Source organism: Cyprinodon variegatus, unplaced genomic scaffold (assembly GCF_000732505.1).
Source record: "Cyprinodon variegatus isolate N-32 unplaced genomic scaffold, C_variegatus-1.0 Scaffold1425, whole genome shotgun sequence".
NCBI lineage: Eukaryota > Metazoa > Chordata > Actinopteri > Cyprinodontiformes > Cyprinodontidae > Cyprinodon > Cyprinodon variegatus.
The window spans coordinates 39,094-60,888 of record NW_015151878.1 but is presented as its reverse complement, the minus strand read 5'-3'; the positions used below and the strand labels follow the sequence as shown (position 1 = coordinate 60,888).

The window sequence follows — 21,795 nt, the reverse complement described above, 5'->3', positions numbered from 1 at the left end:
TTACCTCTTTGCTATCTCCTCATAACGCAGCTGCAGCTTGGCTTGCAGATCACGCTGGAAAATAAAAAACGAAAAATAACATTTTTATTTACATCGAATCTGCATCATAGTTAAAGCTACAGTTTACATTATCAACGTTAGCTAGCAGGTCTGCTGCTTAGGTGAGCTAACCTTCCGGGTTCACCATCACCAGAACAGCGTTTAAGCCAAAGTCCCAGAAAGTAGAGCTTTATTTTTTTATTTCCCAATAGACACTTAATGACTTACCCCCGCCAAGAAATTTCGAAGCCTCTGAACGATTTTAGTAGCGGTAGCCATGTTAGCTGTTGTGAAGGACACGGGACTTCTTCTGTGGTGTTACAGAAGAAGTCTCGTACATTAGTGACACCTAGCGGCCACAGGCCAGAACTGCTGGATTTACATTTATGGCAAGAAAAAAGGAATCACTTACCTTGCATTCGTGCAAGGGGTCTTTTTAAGACAAATAAAGGAGAACTACACTCCTGAGGAATTATATTTGTTTACGATTTTATAGAATTTTGTATAGAACATGTACTTTAAACTTTGCCCTTGTTCTAGAATAACCCCCAGTATCTCATCTAAAAATAACCGACTTCCAGAATAAAAAAAATTACTTAAATTTGACTACTCAATTGAACATGTTGCATTCTAATGTTTTTGGAAGGGATTGTGATTTTTATTATGTCTCTGTTTTAGAAAAGTATAAGGGTGATAGAAGAGGAGAGAAGAAGATAGGGAGACTGACTAAGATTGAATGAGAGGAGGAAAATGGGAACACTGATGAAAAGAAAAGTTGAAGAGAGAAACATCTTAGAAAAGTAAATCAGACAGAAGTCAGAAGAGGGCAGGAAGAAAAAGACAGACACACCTGGATTAATCGGCTTGTCCAGGAATGAAAGACAGGAAACAAATGAGCTGCTGAAGTTCAAGAAGTATTGGAGCTGTACATAGGAGGCCATTTCATTTTAGTAGGAAGGCAGAAATAGTCCTTGGATTAACTGCAAAGTCCTGAACAATGATTAGCTAAAGCAGATGTGGAGCTGAGCCAATGAAGAGGTGATGGGTGGACAGGTAAAAGTGTTAAATTGAATGAATGCCTTGGATTCACTGAAGCATTTTTCTGATAATTTTGTTTTATTTGAGCAGCAGTTCCCAATTATAGTCTGTTTCTTGTTTGCCTGAATAAACATCAGCAAAGAAAAGTCTGCAAAGTTCAAATGTACCAACTTCCTCTATTTCTTACTCTTTTTCTTTTAAGCAGTTTCACACATTAAACATCTGTGTAAGCAACATCAAGAAGGTCTAACTTTAACCCTAACTTCAATCCAGTTTCTCATTTTGCATTTAAACATCAATGATTTCCAGAAAGCAAAGAGAAATACAAAGTTTATTCTTTGCACAAGAAAACACAGTACAGGGCAAAGACGCCGGTATACCATGCAGTCAAGTTTTACAGCTGTGTGCTTGTCTCATGCAGCATGCACTGAACAGAAGAGTCCACAGGAGAACACGTGCACATGTACAACAGCTTATTAAACCTGCCGGTTTGTTCATTGATAGTACTTTAAAAAGCAGCTGCATTAAACCCTCAATAGGAGAACAGCACAGTGATAATACACAGCAAACATGTGAAGAGATCTTTGCTGAAGATAGTTTAAAGTTCCAGACTTGTTTTCAATAATTTAAATCATTTTTCTACACCATCCTTTAAAATGAAAAAATGACTTTTCCTGTTTGGTGCTTGCTTATGTTGTCACAACTTAGTGGTGTGAAATACATCTCCCATAACCACTTACCTAATTTGCTGTGCTTTTTAAGAGAACTTTCTGAAAAGAGGCAGCAAAAAACAAGGATGATCTTTCTACTTATGCAGATGTAAACATAGAAAAGGTTTGGTACCAAATCACTCCGTAGAAACAAATAGAAAAAACAGATATGCAACTGGTGTGATTTTCCTTTCATGGTATCAAAGAGGAGCGTCTCATCAAATACAGTACATTGCATGTTTTTTCGTTGTTGCTGTTATAAACTAGGTCGGACAGCAGAAATAACCGAGCCATTAAGGGACCGCTCCACTTCAGCAACAACAGCAATAGGTTCGCTTTTCATTAGATTGGATTGACACATCAACAACAAACAGAGGACAAGTCAGTACAAACCAGAGCTGCTGAAAAAAAGAAAGGACAACCTGAAAAACTCCAAATACAACAAATATGGGTCAAAAACCAAACAGACAAGTTTGCAAGAAAACTGAACAAAAACCCTCAAGATCCGGGTTCCACTACTTGTCATTGTCACTGTGCATACTTTTATTTCCTCATCCGAATCATCAGACACACAAAAGCTTCAATATCAAAATATACATCAATATTTGTACAAAACAAAGACACAAAACGGTTTTTAGTTGAAAGAACCCCGGGGCTTGGACTCACTGAAAACACACCCCTCTACTTATTTCCGGGGGGGGGGCCTTTCACATTTAGTTACAAAAAGTACGTCAAAATAGTGCATTTTCCCTCTTCTGATGTAAACATGACTGAATAGAAGCGTAGAACAGGTCAATGATGCTTGGTCTCTCTCTCTTTCAGAAAATCGCAGAAAAGTAACTATAACAGCTAAGGAAATAGATTTAATATGCATATGATGAGGATTCAAATAAAAAAAAAAAGGAAAGCTGCTTCCTTTAAATCTTTCCTTGTTTGGCGCATTTTAAAAACTAGCATTATAAAGGATTTCATGACTGTCTAATTTAAAGGGTGGGGTCGAATAAAGAAGAAGTGACTTAAAAACGGCTGCATGTAGATCTGTTAGTTGGAGCAGCCATGATTGGACTTAATCTTTGTAAAGGATTGCACTTCAAAGAGATACCGTTGATCAGATTTGTATAATGTTGATCAAACTTGTTTCAGTGCTTAGCAAGAAACAAGAATAATCAAACAACAAAAAAAACAAAACAAAGACAAATGCAAAGCAACAATGTCCAAGGAGCAGCTGGAAACAAACCTGCAGAAATAATCACTGATTAATCCAGTTCTTATGAATTGAACTAAAAATTCTCTCATAATCATCATCAGTGCAACTAAAGCTGCCCTTTTTAGACATTCGGGGAAGGAAAGGAAAAAAGAAAAGAATCATGATTTCTATGAAGACTTCAAACTCCTTTTGGTCCTACAATCATTCAAATTTCATTAAAAATAGACATTTTTAGAAATTAAAATCCATCCAGAGGACATAAAAGCACATTTCTATGGATACAAAAAGCTTTAACCTTGGCTATTCATACAATGAGAACCTTTCCCTCATCCTCTTTTGGTAACAAATAAATATGATGAGAAAGTTTGCACATTTACTTTCTTACAATACAAAATTCAAGTAGGAGCTCCTCACATGAGTGTAGTTCATTGGGTCTGAGTGGAAACATCTCAGCTTCATTTGAAGTTTCCCCTCAAAGTGTCACTTCCTGGGTGGTTGTGTTTGCTGGGCTTCCTCGCTCCTCTCTGCGCTCTGATGAGCCGCCGGAGCTGTTCCTGCTGCCTGGTGCTGATCAGAAGCGGGACGCTCTGTTTGTTGCAGCTGGGATGAAGACACGTCCGGCTCGGGGTCTTCGTTTCCTTCCTCTCCATCTGAGCAGGGCTCCCACTCGTCCTGCTCCTCGCTCTCCGTCGACCCTTGCACAGCGATCTGAGGAACGAGGGTGAACCTCCTTACGACGGGCGCCTCCGTCTCCAGCTCCTCTCTGCTCTGTGGCCGACTCCCCGTCCAGCCTGTCCTGTTCTGTTGCTGCAGGGGCCTCGTTTGGAGTCCTGGAGCTGTGGCGGTTCCCGCCATCGAGCAGCTGCTGCTTTTCTCCTCCGGTTCGTCGAAGCTTACCTCCTGTACCGCCTCCTGCTTTTTGAAAGAGTCCCGTCGCTCTGATAGGTTGAGCTTCCGCATCACCACCAGCTGCTCCGACCGTTCGCTGCCAGAGTCCCTCAACCTTTGGTTGCTCATGTAACCTCCCAGCCTGCTGTGGTCTGCACCGATGTAAAAGCTCCCACCCTCTACCTCAGAGTCTGCCAGAAAGTCACCCTCGCAATAAAACGGCACCTCCAATGTATGCCTGCGGGGGGCGTATGACTTTTTATCACTGAGGTAAACACCAGATAGCTTCTCAGCTGACTGCACCCTCTTCAGCAATGGAGATCGAGGGGGCTCTGCGCTGCGGGGCCGCACGATGTGCCTGACGATGGTGGGCGGCGATAAGGTTTTACCGTGATACGTGTGGAGATTTTTGGCAAAGCCTGGCAGAGGGGACGGAGAGCGCTGCGGCGACAGAGGCTGGTTGGAGGATGAGGAAGAGTTGCAGGCCAGAGGAGATGGTGGGATATTACTGGTCGACTTCCGACGGCCCACTTTGGTGATTCTTTGAGTGCTGAGCTTGGAGCCGAGACCGTGCAGAGAATTGGGTCTGATGTGTGTAGCGGGAGAACTGGGAGAACTGGAGCAAGGTGATGTGCTCTGAGGAGAGTTGTTGTCTGAGTGGCAGAGACAGAAGACAGAGATCAAAACAGCGAAGAACATTAAAGGAATAACCACTGAGAAAAAAACTATAATGCATCCATTAGAGCCTGAAATTCTAAATGAGGAACTCACCACAGCCCTGATGATCTGGTGCGGGGCTCCTGGAGGGCGTAGAGGGACCAGGGGACAAGCTGTGTGTCGGGGAGCCAGGGAGGCTCTCGCTGGAGGACACAGAGTGATGAAGACCTGAGGAGAAGCTGCGGCTGTGCATCACCGTGCTCTGCTTGGACAGTTTCTTTAAGATGGTCCGTCGCCTTAAAAAAATAAAAATAAAAAAACAGGATTAGAAAACACAGAAATGTGTTTAAAAGAATCGGTAAGCAATATTTTTTCCCCTTGCAAACATTTAGCATGAGAATAAACTTCACTATCAGTCTAACACTAGAGGGAGACATAAGCATCTTAGAAAAGCACCTGTCATAGTTATCCCTTTTTCTGCTCTTCTTGCTGCGTCTGGCCATCTTCCCTTTGTGTTTGGTCTTCCGGGCTGGACCCACTTTGATTGAGGTGTTCTCCAGAGCTATGGTCTGCAGAGCCACCTTGTTTCCGCTCTGCTCATTTCACAAGAATAAAAGCCTTTTAAGCAACAGTTAGCTTAAGTGAACGTCAAGCAAACATCAAGGTTACTGTACCTTCAGCAGCAGCTCTATCAGCTCTGGGTGGACCAGGCCCTGTACGGACTCTCCATTCACGTGGGTGATGAGGTCTCCAGTGCGGAGGCCTGCCTGGTGAGCCGGGCTCCCCTCCTCCACACTCTTTTCAAACGACCAGCAGAGGAGTTTCAATTTAGCATTACATAATCACCTCTTCATAATACTTTAAATTGAGATCAGAAAAAAAGAAAACAAAAGCACCCACCGACACCATATGATGGACGGTGTAGACGTCGCTGTCGCCCATGTAGACTCGGATGGCTTGCACAGTGAAGCCGTACTTCTTTCCTGAGGTGTGGAAGATGATGGGAGGCTTTAAGCTGCCTGGGCTGAAGGAGAAGTCCCTGTTAGGAGACGAGTCACGAGACGACGGGTTGGAAGACAGTGAACGTGGTGAAATGGGACTGGGCTGGAGGCCGCTCGGCGAGTCATCTGAAACAAACACCACACAGAGTTCATCTCTATTTTATTATTCAAAGGTCTAAACCATATTCTAGTGATCTAAGCATTTGTTTTTAAGCTTTGTGTTTTCCTAGGATTAAAATCCCAGGCAGCAGCTGATGTTTAGCTGAACTGCCGTCTACCTGCAGTGATGATGAGGGACAGGGCTGAGACGGATGCAGACTTTGGAACCTTTCCTCCGCAGGGAGGCCTCTGTCTGTCCGGTGTCTCCAGCTGGTTACCGAAGCGTCGAGGCCCTGCTGGGTCCTTGGGGGATGAGTGTTTTGCCCCGGTGCTGTTGCTGCGAATCCTGATCCTCCTGAGGTTTGACACCACCACTTCAGCTGCAGATGGCACGGTGCAGAAGGTAAATACCATTTCCACTGGTAATGAAGCATCGACTGTGTGAAGTCAGGGACTACCTTCATCATCGGTGGAGAGGGCGAAGCGGGGCATCGTTTCCAGGCTGTGGGTGCTGCTCATCACCAGTGGACTGGCGCTCCTTTCAGACTGTGAGGAGCTGGAGGAGGCCCGCGGGCGAAGGCTACAAAAAGCCCAACAGCTACTTAATGAAGGAATCAACTTTCACCCTTTTTCACACAGATCTCTGCTTAAATCAAGATGATTTATCTGCAGCTGGGATATTTCCAGCAGTTTTTACCTGGCCATGCGTGCAGAGTGTCTGTTCTCCAAACAGCCATCTGCTGGACTCAGAGACAAATTCAGACTTCCAATATCACCGCGGTCTTCCTTCTCTTCACTGTGGCTGCGGTCTGAAGAGAAGCTGAGGTTGGACGGTGTTGCTAGATGTTCTGTGCTGCTGTAAACCTCCACAGAGAAACAACAGAGACAGTGTTAAACCAGAAGCTGCTGTACACCGATTAGCAGTTCTGGACATTCAGCATTGCTTTCCCTTCTAGTGCTGCTATGAAGTGGAACTTAGCAGCGCTTACCTTGCTAAAGCGATGCGACCAGGAAGAAAACTGCCTGATTTCTAAAGATGACTCTTCATCATTTGTTTCCTCATCTTCATCAGATGCCAAATGATGGTAGCGATCAGAACGAGCTTTATGGAGAAAAAAAAAAAAAATGGAGAAGAAACTAAAAATCACCCGAAGCAGAAACTGCAACCAGAAAACATCAGAAATGCTAAACTGCTTTTATTTAATCTAAACATTTATTTACTCTAAACAGCAAATAAATGGCTGGTTTCTGCCATCATTACTTTTTTAAAAAGCCAAACATTTTTATTCTTTGCCTTCAAATGTCACATGTTCACTGATCTTACACCGGTTAACATTTAGTGTGGAGGTTTGAAGCGGGAGGTGATACTGATTTTTTTTTAGCTGTCTTTTATTAGAATCATTATCTTCAAAAGATAAAAAAGTGAAGCAAAATGTGTCTAAATTGAGGCAAAGACATTTAATGTAGTTGAAAGATGCGTGTTTGACAGATTAAAATGTTAAAAAATATATAGATTTTGCTCTTAATAACTAAATGATGCTTTCATTCGTTCTTTAAAAGAGGAAAATATTGTAGGATTGCACTGTATGTGTGTTAAATGTTAGAGGTTGGAGTAAAACAACATATTATACAGAACTGGAGCCTACTGTCAAAGTAACTGGTGTCGTCTTCCGCTTCCAGCTGAGGAATGAACTCTGCTTTCTGTCTGAGGAGTCCGTTCCAGTCCAAACCCACAAAGAAAGGGTGCTGTTTTACCTCAGAGGCGCCACCTACAGGCACACAGTACCCAGTTACAAACTTAGGTAAAAATCAGAGCTCTTATGTTTCTCTGACAGCTTTTTAAATAGGATCAACTAATATTTTTATTTTCAGTACCTGTTCCCAGTCGTTCTAAAGGGCTCTGCCTCAGTAGGCGAGTGATCAGGTCCTGGGCGTCCGCAGGTAAGGCGTCGTCTCCTTCTGGCCAAATGATTTCATCTAAGCAATAAAAGCATGAAATCACAGATGGAATCCACTGTATAAATGATCTTTAACATTTATGGGTAAAAATATTTTTTGTGACTAAACAGCTAAACTTAAATTCTCTTATTTGGAAAATAATAAGTAAATCTTTGGAGTAGAAGCCAATTATTTCTGTTATAAACAAGGCACTCCCAGTTCCCAGCTTAAATGCCACCAGCTCTAAGAGAACAAGAAATGTTTGCTGACAGGTTCCTACATTCATGTAATTACTGCTGTGGTAATGCATGTATTTGTGCTTCATACATGTTAATATAAACACTCACCACTGACGACCTGCCCAAAAAGCTCTTCAGGTGTGTCTCCAAAAAAAGGAACACAGCCAACCAGGAACTCATACAGGATGATCCCCATGGCCCACCAGTCCACTGGCTTTCCATAGCCCTGTCTTAGAATCACCTCTGGAGCGATGTACTCAGGAGTGCCACACACCTGCAGAAACACAGAGGTCAGTTCAGCAATGGATCATATCATTCAATCTTTAACGGTTTTTTGCTTGTCCCCCTTCAATAAGTTTCACCTGTTTATCAATGAATTCCCTTGTATCTTTCTCTATGTGACCCTCATACAGGTTGGTTGTCATGTTCATCAAGCCGATTTTGGACAGGCCAAAGTCGGTCAGCTTAATGTGACCCATGGATGTGATCAACAAACTGGAGGGTGAAAAAAAACAACAAATATCTTAATATTATAACTCCCAATTTTAATCATATATGATAAAGAGTGGAAGAATTAAACAGTTTGTCTTTCTAATATTTTCCCAACAATCAACGGTAGGTTGTTTCTCACTTGTCAGGTTTAAGATCACGGTGTACAATGCCATAGTTGTGAAGGTACTCCAGTGCCAGAACTGTCTCAGCAAAGTACATTCTGGACATTTCAACAGGCAGAGGGCCCATATTCTTCAGCAGGTTAGCACAATCTCCACCTTAAGAAAACAGAAGATCATAAAAACCGATAGTTTACATCACAGGCTGTTTAAACAAGATGTGCCATTTGGATGCTTGACCCCAAGATGTATCATTACAGTCCTAATGTTAGATTAGCCCAGTTCAGATTAAGTCAAATGTTTTTCACTGCAAAATTTCACTTACCTTCTACGTACTCCATGACCATGCAGAGGTGGCGGCGTGTCTCAAAAGAGCAGAACATGGAGACAACGAAGGGGTTCTCAGCAAAAGTCAGGATATCCCGCTCCACAAACGCCTGCTGGATCTGGTTCCTCAGCACCAGGTTCTGGCGGTTGATCTTCTTCATGGCAAACCGCTGCCGTGTCTCTTTGTGGCGGACCAAATACACCGCCCTGGTTGAACAGAACACAACCCATAGAATAGTGCTTAGCTTACTATATTGTAACAAGATGAAATAAAGATTATGTGAATTTTTATAACTTGGAGAATAATTATTAGGCCAAGCAAGAAAAGCTCAAAGCTCTTACCCATAAGCTCCATTACTAATGAGTTTGATGGTCTCAAAATCACTCTCTAGAGGTTTCCTTCGGGTTGGAGTCAGTGTCTGGGGGGCTTTATTCTGAACAAATGATGGAAATTAAACTAAATTTTATGAACTTCTCACAGCAAGTAAGAGAAATAGAGTGCAGCATAGTTAGCTTGTTAACATCAAAGCTATTTTCTGCATGCTGATATCTAAAAGATTAAAATTCTAAAAATGTATAAATAGTCCTTTATAAAGATCAGGGAAGAGTTACAGCCTTCATAATGAGATTTTTTTAATAAATTGGTTAATAAAAGCAGATAATTATTCCTTAAGGGTTTCTCTTCATATTGTTCACTTTTTGTTACTTATGAACATGAAAAATTTGGATCTTATTAAAATTATTTTAAGGTTTTTATATTTATGAAATGCCTTTAAGTGCAAAGTTAGATATTTATAAAAATAATTATTGCAGCAAAAGAAAATATAAAGATAGATTTTTCATTTTGGTTCATTAAGAAAGTTGTTAGTCCCTAATGTTGACAGTTAACTTCAATAAAATATCTTTAGTCTGCGTTGCTCAAAAGTTGTGAGAAGGTAAACCAGTCAAAAAAATAAATAAATAATAAATAAAAGCAAAGCTCCAGTGATTTTAAAGCAATTATCTTGTTCATGTTATCTAAACCATGAAAGGTTCTGAAAAGTGATTCTTTTTTAAATTTTTGAGGAAAACTGCTAGAAGTTTGATGTTTGGACTTGAAATTCTTCACATTTTATTCCAAAAAAAAGCATCGGTTTGATGTGGTGGGAAAAATGTGAGACCTTTGAGAACGTGCACATAACAGCTCGGTGCCACATACTACAACACATTATAAACAAAAGAGTCTTTGGCTTGACAAGTTGAGATTTTAACGGTAGTAAGATGAGAATATAGTTATAATAGAAAGATATTTATCTCCATTTTATGATTAATCAGTTGAAATGTGTGCAAAAGTTTGTATAAACAACCAAGTCTGCCCAGGCTAATGACTGCTAACTGAAAAAAAAAACATTTTATCAGTTTGTTGTGACCTTATGAGACTTAAAAATTGATTGCATTTCATATAATCTCCATCAAATCAAGAAGCACGTTTAAAGAAGTCTGTTTAGAGGTTATTAAGATGTTTATTTTCAATGAAAAGTCAATGCATCTGCTTGTACCAAACACTGAGGACTTACCTCTACTGCAGCCTCTGGCTCCACCGAAGCTAAAGGACTGGCATCATGTTCGAGCTGCACCATGTCTACACATACCAGAATAAGAGAGCCATCGTTAACACAACAAATAATCTCAGTTTCTATCCTGTGCAGCTCTACACATCTAAACCTCTAAGCAAACCCCATCTAAACTTTCTTAGAGAGGTTTGTAGAGAGCAAACTGGAATGAATAGATGAAAAATAACAAAACAGCTACAGCTTCAAGGCCAAAATTAAACCAGAGGATAATCAAAGATGTGACCTCACTTGTAAAAGCATTATGTTTTCTCCAGGAAGGAAAGGGCTTTCATTACTTCAACACAACCCTGATTACATAAGAGCATAAATGCTCCCAGAGCTTTAAGCCCGTCAATAAAATTAAGCACATTAACATGTAAATTCATGCGGCACGGCATTGCAGGCCATTATCAGGTATTCTATTCCATATGGATGAAGTCTAAGGATGAATTCTTCTCTGCATACAGTTGCTAAGTAAATGCGTTAAAAAGAGACAAGGTGTTTTTACCTAATTAAGCTAATTATTCATTAAATCAGCACCATTTTGTTTTTTAAACCAACACATCTATCTAAATGGGCATAGCATGTCTTTACATCTCAAATTTATTAGCTTCAAGTGTTAGGGAATTTAGGCAATGTCTCATTTAAATGCTAATTTATGTAGGCGTATGATCATCCTCTTCATATGGAGTAAGCATGAATGTATCAACCTTGTATAGTTAGATATAAGTGATCATAAATGTGCTATTAGAACCAAAATAATAGAATATGTAGAAAGACCAGTTTTACGCTCACTGTGTTTAATAAAATATCTCTGAATTTCTTATAGAGCAAGCTACTAAAACGGATCCATAAATATTAGACGTTATGTGAGCAACATTCCATAAATTAGCTTTCCTTTACCTTCCAGCAGGTCTCGGGTCAGACCGAGCTGGTTGATGATGTACCGTGGGATGTCTGTCTTAATCCCCCGACCCACTTTGGCATGGCCCTCTGCTGCCTCCAGCAGGTGATAAAACTCCTCCGGGTCAAACTCCTGTCAACAGAATCCAGGAGTAACAAAGAGGAAAGTCTGAGGCTAAACTTCTGTCAAAGTTAGCAGCTTAATTAGAACCTCAATCAAAGGCTTGAGACTTTTTACTGATTTATTAAACATAGAAAGGAAGTTGTAACAAATACAAGGGCAGGATATCTCAGTTCTGCATTGATCAATCTAAAAACAGACATTTTAAAACCAAAATAATCTTAGTTTACATTAGATGATCCTCTTCTGCAACTTACCAGACATTCAAGAAGACGAGCCGGCCGAGAGATTATGATGAGGATCTTCCGCACCAGCTGGGTGATGACGGTTACCTCCTCGCTTTCGGAGCGGTCAAAGGCCTGAGAAAAAGAGAAGAGATGGAAAGAGAAGGGTGGAGCAGAGAGGGGACAGTCACAAACAAGGTAGCTAAAAAATTTAAATAAAATAACAAATAACTCATCTGGTTTTTCTCAACTTGTTACTCTAAGGAGGTGTATTGAAATGATTACTTTACTATGAAACACTGAAAGAGCGACTTTTTTAAGTCCCACACTGGAAAAACAATCTAGAAATAAGTAAAAAAATTCTTAAAGTTAAGTGTATTTACCTTTGATTTAAATAGGTAAATGTATTTTTACTATTACAATAAGATAATTAGATTAGATGCACTTATAATAAGACAATCGAATTCTGTTTTCTAATTTTAAATCTAAATTATCTTGTTCCATTGGCAAAATGTCTCTTTTATCTCCTGAATTCAAGAACAAATGCACTTATTTTAAGAAAAAATGACTTATCTAGATTTTGATTTTTTTCCAGTTCATCTAAAAAAAAAATGTAATCTTTAAAAGAAAAATATGGGTTTTACAAGAGCAGGCAATTCAAAATGTATAAAGCAATAAAGTTTTGAGGTTATCACCAAAATTGCTCATTTAACTGAAAAGTACCAATGAGGACAATTATGGAGAAGATACAGGCAACCAAAGTTTGGAAAGAGTTAGTTACTCTGCCCCAGCTGGGCTGCTGTTGGATTGAGAAGGTTTATAAAACCTGGAGTCAAAAATGCTATCGTGTTATCAGGCAACACAGCATTCACACTAACATTTAAAACAAAACAACATGTATAAAAAAGTCTGCTTTTAACAAACAGACTCCATTTAAAGCAATTTAATTAATTCCACTGAACTGCATACTGTTCACTGTTCTAATATTGTTTCTTTAGAAGAGAAAGAAGCTGCTGCATTCTGGCTTGTTAAGTGTATTTCTGAGGCAGCATGAGCTTAGTTACAGTAATGGGTCAGTACTCTCTTAGTTCCCACAGCATGGCTCTCCATGTTGGAAACATCAGTCAGAGGAACCAGTTGAAAGGCCGTGCACAGCGACCTCTGGTAAGGGAAGCAGAGCTCCAGTCTTTGCTCCATAAAGAAGGAGAAAAGGATATTATATGACGGAAGGTTTCAGCAGTTCTGAAACCAGTCTAGCAACTATGGCCCCATGGGGTTCTGTTCTAATGGTGCAGGCACGGTGTTAGATTTCTGTGATTCCTTTCTCCTTAATCTTTATCTACAATAAAAAGGAAAATGAATCCATGTTTGTAGAAAGGAAATGTGCAGCACTCTTTAAGAACAGACTTATCATTTCAGCTGCATATAAAGCGAGATGGCCGTGCCTTCTGTCTGCAACAGGCAGAAAAACAAAGGAGCTGCTTTGGTTAATGGGATATTGTCAGTACAATGAAGCTAAACTAGATTTAAATTCTAGGCTTTTACATGTTTGTGTATCGATGGATTAGAGTTGACTTCCATGCCATTTATGTCACCATTTAATCAGTAATATAAGGTCTATATCTTAGATTTAAATCATTTCCATGTGTTAAACTCAAAGCGATAAAGGTTTTTCTCCATGACACTAAGCCCAGAGTTAAAACACCTCCAGCTGTTTTACAGATTTTCTGCTAGCAGATCTGCTGTGTGTCCGTTTGGCTATCAGATGGTTATTGAGTGACCTGACTCGCTGCACAATTCGCTTAAGCCCAATCAATCTGCTCCAGAACTTCAACACGAGTTAGAAAGCTCACCCTCAGCTCATTAATCAGTGCCTAAATATGAAGGGTAAAAATCAGCGAGGTCTATTTTATACCAGAACAATATGTGACATAATCTCAGCAGTGACATTTAATCAGCTGACTATTGTCTCACCTCATGCAACAGCTTTTCCAGCTTCTCCTGCAGCTCGGCGAAATATCGGGAAGTAACCAGGCCTTTCTGAGACTTGTCCAGACAGTCTCTGACCAGCTCCACCAGCTGGTGCTGGATGAAGCCCAGCACGCCGTCCGCCAAGGGGAGGGAGCTGTCTGGAGAGTAATGGGTGACAATCTCCAACAAGCGCTCCTCCATCTGGGCCGTGGCCTTAAAAGAAAACAAGAACACATTTAAAAAAATAAATAAATAAAAATCAACAGACCAGTAATTGATTTTTTTTTCTCTCATGGTAGCAAATGTCCTTTTTTTCCTGTGGGTGGACTCATATGGCTAAAATCTTTACCAGTGATTCATTAAACAAGTTTTTTAACACCTGTTCAGACTTGTGACACTTAGGACCAAGCATCTCTGTTAGAAAAAGTCTAAGGACAAGATGTTTAAATGAGTTGCTTTTTGTTATATACAGATTAAACAAGCTAAGTTTAGATGCGAATGTGTGTAACAGAAGCAAAGTGTGTTTGGTATTTTTAATACTTACCCTTGGGAAACGCTCTCTGTAAACATGGTTCATCATGACTATCTCATTATCAAAGGAGACCGTTGATCTTCCAGGACTACAAGAAAAACAAAGAAAAAAGTTAATAATAGGCTATTGATCGACTTTGTTACTTTTTAAATCAATACATAATTAAATCAGATTGTCCTCTGAAGCAGAACATGGATTAAAGGGGAAAGTCAATACAGCTGGACCAAGATATTTACATATACTGTTTATATATATATATATATATATAACTGTTTTCTAATATTCATCTAATCAAACTAAATTTGGTTATTTTGTATTTTTTTGCTTGTTTTCAGCTTCAACATTTTCTCAGGTGTTTGGAAGAATTTTATTTTAAATTCAGAGCACATTTCTCACAATATTTAACTGGTATTTTCTAAGATGTCACTTTAATATTTCGAAATCATTACTTATTATATTTTATGCAGCTAAATACCGACATGATGGCCACACTAAATGATTGGAATGATGTTTTTCCCTTTAAAAGGTGGCTACGGTGAATCACTTCAAACCTAGTTTTATCATACAACAGGACGCGTCGGCAAAAGAAAAAAGAAACAGAAAAAAAGAAAGAAAGCTATTTGTCCTGGGTGCGTCTCTAAGATGCCGTCTGGCTTTTGTTTCATTTAAAGTTATGGTGTCTCCCTCTGAGCGGCCTGTCGGCTCATGTCAGCACTACCCTTTCTACGGTAGGTAATGATTATCTTACCCACTTCAGAAATCTGGAAAATCTATTAACAGATCAATGCTTTTTTTTTTTTCCTGATCTCCCTCAGGGAAGCAGTGATTTTGAGGTGCTGCCATAAAAAAAAAAATAAAAAAAAAAACATCAAAAGGTGTGTCTGTGTTTAATTAAAGGTTGTGGACTGTAACTGTAACACCTGACATCATCTGGGATTTCCCTGAGCATCTAAAGTAAAGGTGATAAAAATCCTCATAATAGTAAATAATGTTCTGTAAGCATAATCGACATACAACAGGAAGAGTTCAGTCAGTTTTAAAGGTAAAGTGGAGAATATTCTTTTTCTGGGTGGATCATCAAAATAGGGGCGACAGTGGCGTCGGGTGCAGGAGTTTGCCCTGAAATCGAAGAGCTGACGGTTCAAGCCCCGGATTTCAGTGTCGTTGTGTCTTTGGATAAGACGATTCACCTGCATTGTCCACTGATGGTGGTCAGAGGGACTGAATGTAGTGTAAAGTGCTTTGGTCATTTCTCCTGACTTAAAAAAAGCCCTATATAAGTACAGACCATAAGTGGTCCTCCTAATTGTCAATCATTTACGTAAGTTTACGAAAGTAGTCCTACGTGATTGTCCCACTTTTCACTTAGCGGCAGTGAGTCTGACACAGTCGAAAAAGTGGAAATCTTCTTTTGGAAAGTAAGCCTGTATGAGCGATGCAAACAGCAACTTTTAAACAGAGCGTGCACGAGGAGAAACAGGCTCATGCATGCTCTCGCATGCGTTTATTAGGCGTTCCCTCTCGGAAGCGGGTACAGGGTTGTGTATTTTTTCTAAGTGGAGAGGGCGGGTTTTTTTTTAAAATACGCGAAAATCCTCCACTGTACGTTTAATGTCTGTTGCTGACATGTATCCACTGAACCTGATGTTACAGTCAGGTCGTTCCTTTCTAAACACACCAGCTTTCTGTTAGCTTCAGCTCATCTAAACACACAAACAAAACTTATTACAGGTGTGACAGAGAAGGCTTTTTTTACTAGGTCAACAAAACCGCCTCAGATTGTGTTCTGTCAAAAGCTGAGCCGGGATTTCAATTTGACAGCAGCTAAGCTGGAAAAGCTGCACCCAAACTGGATTGAGCCGACAAGCTTCAAAGTTTCTATATGAAACATATCTTTTCCAGCAGCTGAGGCTCCTCTCTGCCAAACTGTGTGAGTCATCAACACCAATCAATTAGTCATGTACTGCAACACCACTTCAGCATTTAAGCCTATGAGATAAGCATATTGGAACTGCATATACTTGCTTGAAGGAGCTTTAAACAGAACAGATGGGGGGGAAACTTATGACATGCACACAGACTCCCCTGGCCATTTTTTTTAATCTATGTTTTCTTTTTATTTATTTATTTTCTAATCATAAAAAAAGACAGCTTTGTTGCTGTCAAGGCCTCCGATCACGTCCCCTTTCCCAAAAAAACCAACCCACCCTCAAATACAGATCGACAGCTTCATCCCGGAGGCGCTCTGTTAGCTAGCCCGCCCACGTACTGCACACCATGGTGCCAGAACATGGAGCACTCAGGCAGAGCACAAACAGCGCAGAGCAGAGCCAACAGACAAAAGTTGTCAAGATGGCACTGCTCTGCAGTCAGATCCCCACCTGCCTGCCTCCCAACACGAACGTGCCGACATCGGGAGGTAAGAGGTGCTAAAAGACGAGTTTGTTCAGGTCACCATGACATCCGGCGGTCTGCAAACATGTCTAAAACCTGCAGGCTCTATCTGAAACTAATCCCAGAGGTTTCATTGCATAACACACACAACATCTCTGCAGCTTCAGAGGGATTACAGTTTACCATCTGCATAAAATATCAATCTCATATTTTCACCAACAGAAAAACAAAATAAAAACAGCATCACATCAAGGGATTAAAAACTATCATGTTAACTTCTTCAGCTGGGCTGCTGTCGCTACACTTCTGCTCAGATGAATGCTTGGATGGTATCTGCTTAAAGATTTTTTACATTTTGTCTTTACTTCTTTCAATATACGGACAGCTTTGTCTCTTATTAATAAAATAAAAAACTCACATTTTCTAATGACATATTTCTAGATTCTCCAGACTCATATGTGCTGAAGAATATAACCAAAAATATATTATCATTTTATCGCAGATATTTCTACAGAGGCCAAACAACAGATAGTTTGGTTTTTTAAGGACTATTTTGAAATCAGTTTAATTGATCCCCAATATGTGCAGCTGATTCTTTTAGCTGATATTTTTTTCCCTTCTTCCATTTATGTGATAAAAATTACATAATTATAATAAATGTTACACTAGAACAAAGGATAGTGAATGAAGGGAACAGTAATGCGCTCCCCTACATGATCAGAAGGCATGGCTTCTGAATGCACTAATGAATTGGTGAATGCATGCATGTATGAACATAAAAAAATAAACTAATATCAGCCAAAAATATTGGCAAGGTGATGTATTGCTCTCTCTATAAGACTGACCATGCAAAAAAAAAAAAAAATAAATCACTGGAAGGACGGATCGATTTTTTAATAATCGATGGACTGTATATAAGCCATCCTGATTGGTTATATGTCACCTTAAATCTCTGTTACTCCCTTGTAATTTTTTATATTTTTTCATTTCTTATTTTTATTCTTTTTATTTATTTTTATTCCTAATACACCTTTTCCTCCTTGTTTGCACCTTCTTTTATTAATATGCCAATATGTGACCAGTGAATTTCTCCGCTGTGAGATCAATAAAGCTCATCTAATCTAATCTAATAACATAGCTAAAGTCGAACAATACATTATATAAAATCTGGAGAGGAAACATTTTTTTCTCTGATTCATCTATTTTTTTAAGACACAATTCAGATCTAAAAATCTCCTCCATCAAAATGTAATTTCATTCACTGCATCATGTCTGCAGGTCCCTCATATTTTTAGGGATTGTCTACCTGAGGCTCCTTGAACGAGGCCGTATGACCGGAGAGGGCCTCCCATCCTCATCAGTTATGCTGTCTGTGCTGCGGAAGTGCTTGAAGAGGAAATGAAGCTCATCTTGTGTCGGCTGGTAGGGAAGCTGATGAAGACGCTCCTGGGAGGACGAGGATGACTACACACCAAAACAAAATTAGATCATCATTAAGATCCTACTTTCACTTTTATTTACCTTCTACTTCCACAAATGTCTTCCCCAGGCGAACAGACGTAGTTCGTCTGGTGCTGATGCCAGAAGCAACTATTGCAAACTTTTTAAACAGTAATTATTTAAATAAAAAGAAGGGGTTGATTTATGACTCCAAACACATCAGCGGGGATAAGGAAGTGCAACGAAAAAACAACACAAAAGGAAACTGATTGTTTCACACTGAGTGAGTCACGGTGCAAAGAGGGGAATTGTGATTCAAGCCCAACATTTCGACAAGATGTTTGTGGAGAAATTTATGTCAACATCAGAGAGTCATGAAAAAGTGTTTCCTTCTTGGCTGCTGTTACTTGTTAGTCTCGCCATCTCAGAGGCATGACTCGGAGCTAATAATGCTGAAAACATCAAACATGAACCGACAGGTTGGACTTCCTTTCCTGTCTGCTTCACTCACAGGGCGCCTGTGGAGGACTTCTGATGAACTATGAACTCAAAAATGAGGAACGAATACCTTTTATTGTGAGTCCGGGATTCAGGACAAACAGAAAAATAAATATAGCTCCTTATGTCGAGCACTAAATAAACAAAGGCAACGCAATTTTTCAAACTTGGTAAAATAATTTACTTCAAAAGCCCTGAACCAACTCTGTAACTACTTCTACTGAAAGAAAGACTAAAGTTTCTCCAACTTTAATAGACAATGGTGTAAAATGTCTCCAATCTGTTAAGTTTTAAGGACAGATTATCATAACAAGAAAAGGATGACTGGGCAGGAAGTGGGACATTTTTTTCTGTCCATATAGGGCAGGGAGACATCATCTGTCCTCAGAGGCATCTGGGTCTAAACTGTCTGACCCTGACTAATAAATGACCTTAATAAAAAGGATTTACTCAGATTATATGATCAACTTTGCTAACCGAAAGTTTTCACCAGAACTTGGCATTTTGACATTGTCAAAAGTCTTCAGTTCCAAGCACAACATTTCTATCAACTGGTATTGTCACATATATAATAGGGTTTTCATGAAAAGCTGTCACAAACCCTCTTCTTTAAACAGGCCCTTTTTTGTTCCCCATCCAGACTGAGTGTTCTCCTTCTGATGCCGGCGTTCAAAGACTGTGAGAGTGACTCACTGAAGCAGACGATGCAGATAAACAATTAGCGGTTTGTCATCTTGGGCCTGGCATTTTCTGGCCCTCATTGCACAAACGAAATGTGCTACTTTGGCTGACTGAAGTGTGAAAAAACGGTTTGGCTGCCTTGCATCAGCCGGCGAGGACATTGCTGTGAATCTGTGGGTAACTTACCGAGACGGTGGAGCTGGGCGGATTGGTTCCATAGCCGGATGAAGGAAGGGAAGCCAGAGACCATCGTCGGCCCTCAGCTCTGAGAAACACAAGAAGTGTGTTATATAAGCCTCAGAAGCATACATACACACATACATAGATATTTAGTAACTGAGACATGAGGATCTCTATATAATATACAACCCTGTTACTATATGAGCAGAGTATTATTGCTCATATTCCCACATGAGAATTGTTCTTCTCATCATCCTTTTTTTATTTACAGCATTTATTGTCTGGCAAGAGGAATACCAGTTTTAAAAACAAACAGAAAAGACATGGATGGATTCAGTAGAAAAAGAAGCTACCTTTCAGCACGAGCCAAGTGACTGAGATCACGACAGCAAGAGGAAAAGAGAAAAGCAAAGACAGAGATTATGTGAGTTTGCCGACTCTTGCACAAGTGATCCTGTGACCTCTGGCATTCATCTGAGGGATTAGCACTGACAATGCTGCCTTCCTTGCCAGCTCTCATTTGTCCACATACAGAGTTAGACGGCACAAATTAATTTCAGAATATTGCTTTTAAAAGCAGACAACACAGGAATAATTTTTTTTAACGTTGAAATTATGGCATCTTAGGGAGATGAGAACAGAGACATTTATAAATGGGTGTAGATTTTATCGATGGTTGAATACAGTTAAAGAAATACAAGCATCAACTGAATTGTTTGATGGTATTTAAAAGGCAAAATGTCCAAATTAAATATTAATCTGTTTGCTTTTATATCAGATCAAATTTTCACTTCACTCAACAAAAATTGTCTCTAAAGCCGAAGGGTTGAAGGGGAGGCACCGAAATCTCTTATCAGCCTTTAATGACTGCTCTCCAGTTTCTGCGAGGTACAGCTTTCCTGATGGGCTTGCACGCCTGCAGCGAGACAAGCCTGTTACCATGGGAACAAGATTGAATGATGTGAGAGCGGGCTACAGGGGTACCCTCGGTCTGCCTGCACGCAACCTGCTGAGGGGGAGTCAACTGTAAGAAGACCTGGCATACACGGGGGGTGGGGAGGGGGGGTGTGTGAGCGCTCTGGGCTGAGTCAGCCTCAGTCACCGCTCTGCTGCCGCTCCCTCCTTCCTTCCTTTCCTTTTCCGTCTGTCCTACAGGCTGTCTGCCTCTTCAGCTGCAGGACACACCTAATCTTTCCAGGAAGACCCACTAAAGCAGAATCGAGGAAAACGCTTTTTATTTCATCTCTTTTCGTGTTTAATGGGTTTATATAAGTTATAAAAAGCTACAAAAACAGTTTACCTGCTTTAAGTTGAGCTAGGTGATCGCATACATATAAACCTATACAGAAGATAAATAGTCAACTACTGTATTACCTCCCCAAGGAGATTATGGTTTACTTGAAAAGTTACGGATTTTAATTAGATATTTAACAGAGGCATAACCCAGTCCAAGGAATAATACCTTAAATTCTGGTGTTGATCCAGATCATAATCCAGATACAGCAATTTTTGAAAGGATTCTTTAATATTATTTGGCAGAAAAAGCAGTTCCCCCATAAACAGCAGTGAAAATTGACAACTAAAGCATAGGAACCTATTATAATAAAGACATAAATTACAAAAAAAAAATAAACAGAAAGGGTAGCCATGCCTCACTCAAAGTCTTGATTTTGTGATCAAACAAGAAAGCAGAGTGCAGTTTGAGAGCAGAACAGACACCAGAGGCTGCAGAGACATGCTGTGCAATTAAATATGAAAGCATTTTTTATGATTTTTACCAGATGCAAAGAAGCAATTCTTTAAATTTGAGTAATACGCCAGATTATGCGTGACTAATATTTGTCGGTCACAATAAGGGGCAGTAGGCTGTGCACTCTAGTTAAACTTGCTTTAGATTAGTCAGGATTAGATAAGAGAGGGAATACATACACTAAGAATAATTATGATAAATTCCTGGATTAACAAGGTTCTGATAGGTTAATTTAGAGCAGCTGTGTTAATTGGAGGCATATCCAATTTAGTGTATAAAGACTTTATTATTATTCAATCGATTGATTCTTATTGAAACATGCTAATGTAAACAAACAGCATGTCATCTCATGGAAGTTTTGGTATTTACATCAAGCTCCTAAAGTTGGTCCTTTATGTCTATTGATCTGACTGAAATGAGCAGCTAATGACTGTGTTTTATTATGTATTATAAGAGGACTTAATAACATAGCTGTTGGAACAGGAAGGACTCATGCACTTCACAAAATAGATAGCAAGGATGTAAATTAAACAATTTTAGCAGGGGCTCCCGGGGCAAGTAGTTTTTATTGTTCGGAGAGTACAAATTTCATTGCATTTGCCCGCCGGGCAAGTGCAATGATGGCAAAAAACAAATTATTTATCACTCAAAATTACTTTAAAATCACCGACATTCGATGAAAACGACCCATTTTTGTTGTTTTGTATACATTCTCGCGTGATTTGAAAAAGCCGGGTGATTTTCCGCCAGATGGC

General features: G+C 39.8%; 2 protein-coding genes across 2 annotated transcripts in view; both read right to left on the bottom strand.

The window, feature by feature from the left end:
• ndufa7 (NADH:ubiquinone oxidoreductase subunit A7) overlaps positions 1 to 375 on the bottom strand; it is a 3,936-nt gene extending 3,561 nt beyond the window's left edge. The window contains exons 1-2 of the mRNA XM_015403016.1: positions 268 to 375; positions 5 to 54 (exon numbers count right to left, since the gene is read on the bottom strand). Of these exons, the coding sequence (XP_015258502.1) occupies positions 5 to 54; positions 268 to 318 (101 nt within the window). The 5' untranslated portion in view covers positions 319 to 375. The remainder of the gene's footprint in view (positions 1 to 4; positions 55 to 267) is intronic.
• Positions 376 to 3,474: 3,099 nt separating this feature from the next.
• The window catches only part of mast3 (microtubule associated serine/threonine kinase 3), a 36,763-nt gene continuing 18,442 nt past the window's right edge, over positions 3,475 to 21,795 (bottom strand). The window contains exons 5-28 of the mRNA XM_015403019.1: positions 19,644 to 19,664; positions 19,297 to 19,375; positions 17,798 to 17,955; positions 14,110 to 14,185; positions 13,569 to 13,778; positions 11,628 to 11,729; positions 11,250 to 11,382; positions 10,311 to 10,375; positions 9,097 to 9,188; positions 8,753 to 8,961; positions 8,448 to 8,586; positions 8,179 to 8,311; positions 7,925 to 8,090; positions 7,515 to 7,616; positions 7,286 to 7,408; positions 6,629 to 6,741; positions 6,337 to 6,503; positions 6,098 to 6,219; positions 5,819 to 6,019; positions 5,440 to 5,666; positions 5,214 to 5,336; positions 4,996 to 5,132; positions 4,654 to 4,835; positions 3,475 to 4,535 (exon numbers count right to left, since the gene is read on the bottom strand). Coding sequence (XP_015258505.1) covers positions 3,475 to 4,535; positions 4,654 to 4,835; positions 4,996 to 5,132; positions 5,214 to 5,336; positions 5,440 to 5,666; positions 5,819 to 6,019; positions 6,098 to 6,219; positions 6,337 to 6,503; positions 6,629 to 6,741; positions 7,286 to 7,408; positions 7,515 to 7,616; positions 7,925 to 8,090; positions 8,179 to 8,311; positions 8,448 to 8,586; positions 8,753 to 8,961; positions 9,097 to 9,188; positions 10,311 to 10,375; positions 11,250 to 11,382; positions 11,628 to 11,729; positions 13,569 to 13,778; positions 14,110 to 14,185; positions 17,798 to 17,955; positions 19,297 to 19,375; positions 19,644 to 19,664 — 4,141 coding nt within the window. The remainder of the gene's footprint in view (positions 4,536 to 4,653; positions 4,836 to 4,995; positions 5,133 to 5,213; positions 5,337 to 5,439; positions 5,667 to 5,818; positions 6,020 to 6,097; positions 6,220 to 6,336; positions 6,504 to 6,628; positions 6,742 to 7,285; positions 7,409 to 7,514; positions 7,617 to 7,924; positions 8,091 to 8,178; positions 8,312 to 8,447; positions 8,587 to 8,752; positions 8,962 to 9,096; positions 9,189 to 10,310; positions 10,376 to 11,249; positions 11,383 to 11,627; positions 11,730 to 13,568; positions 13,779 to 14,109; positions 14,186 to 17,797; positions 17,956 to 19,296; positions 19,376 to 19,643; positions 19,665 to 21,795) is intronic.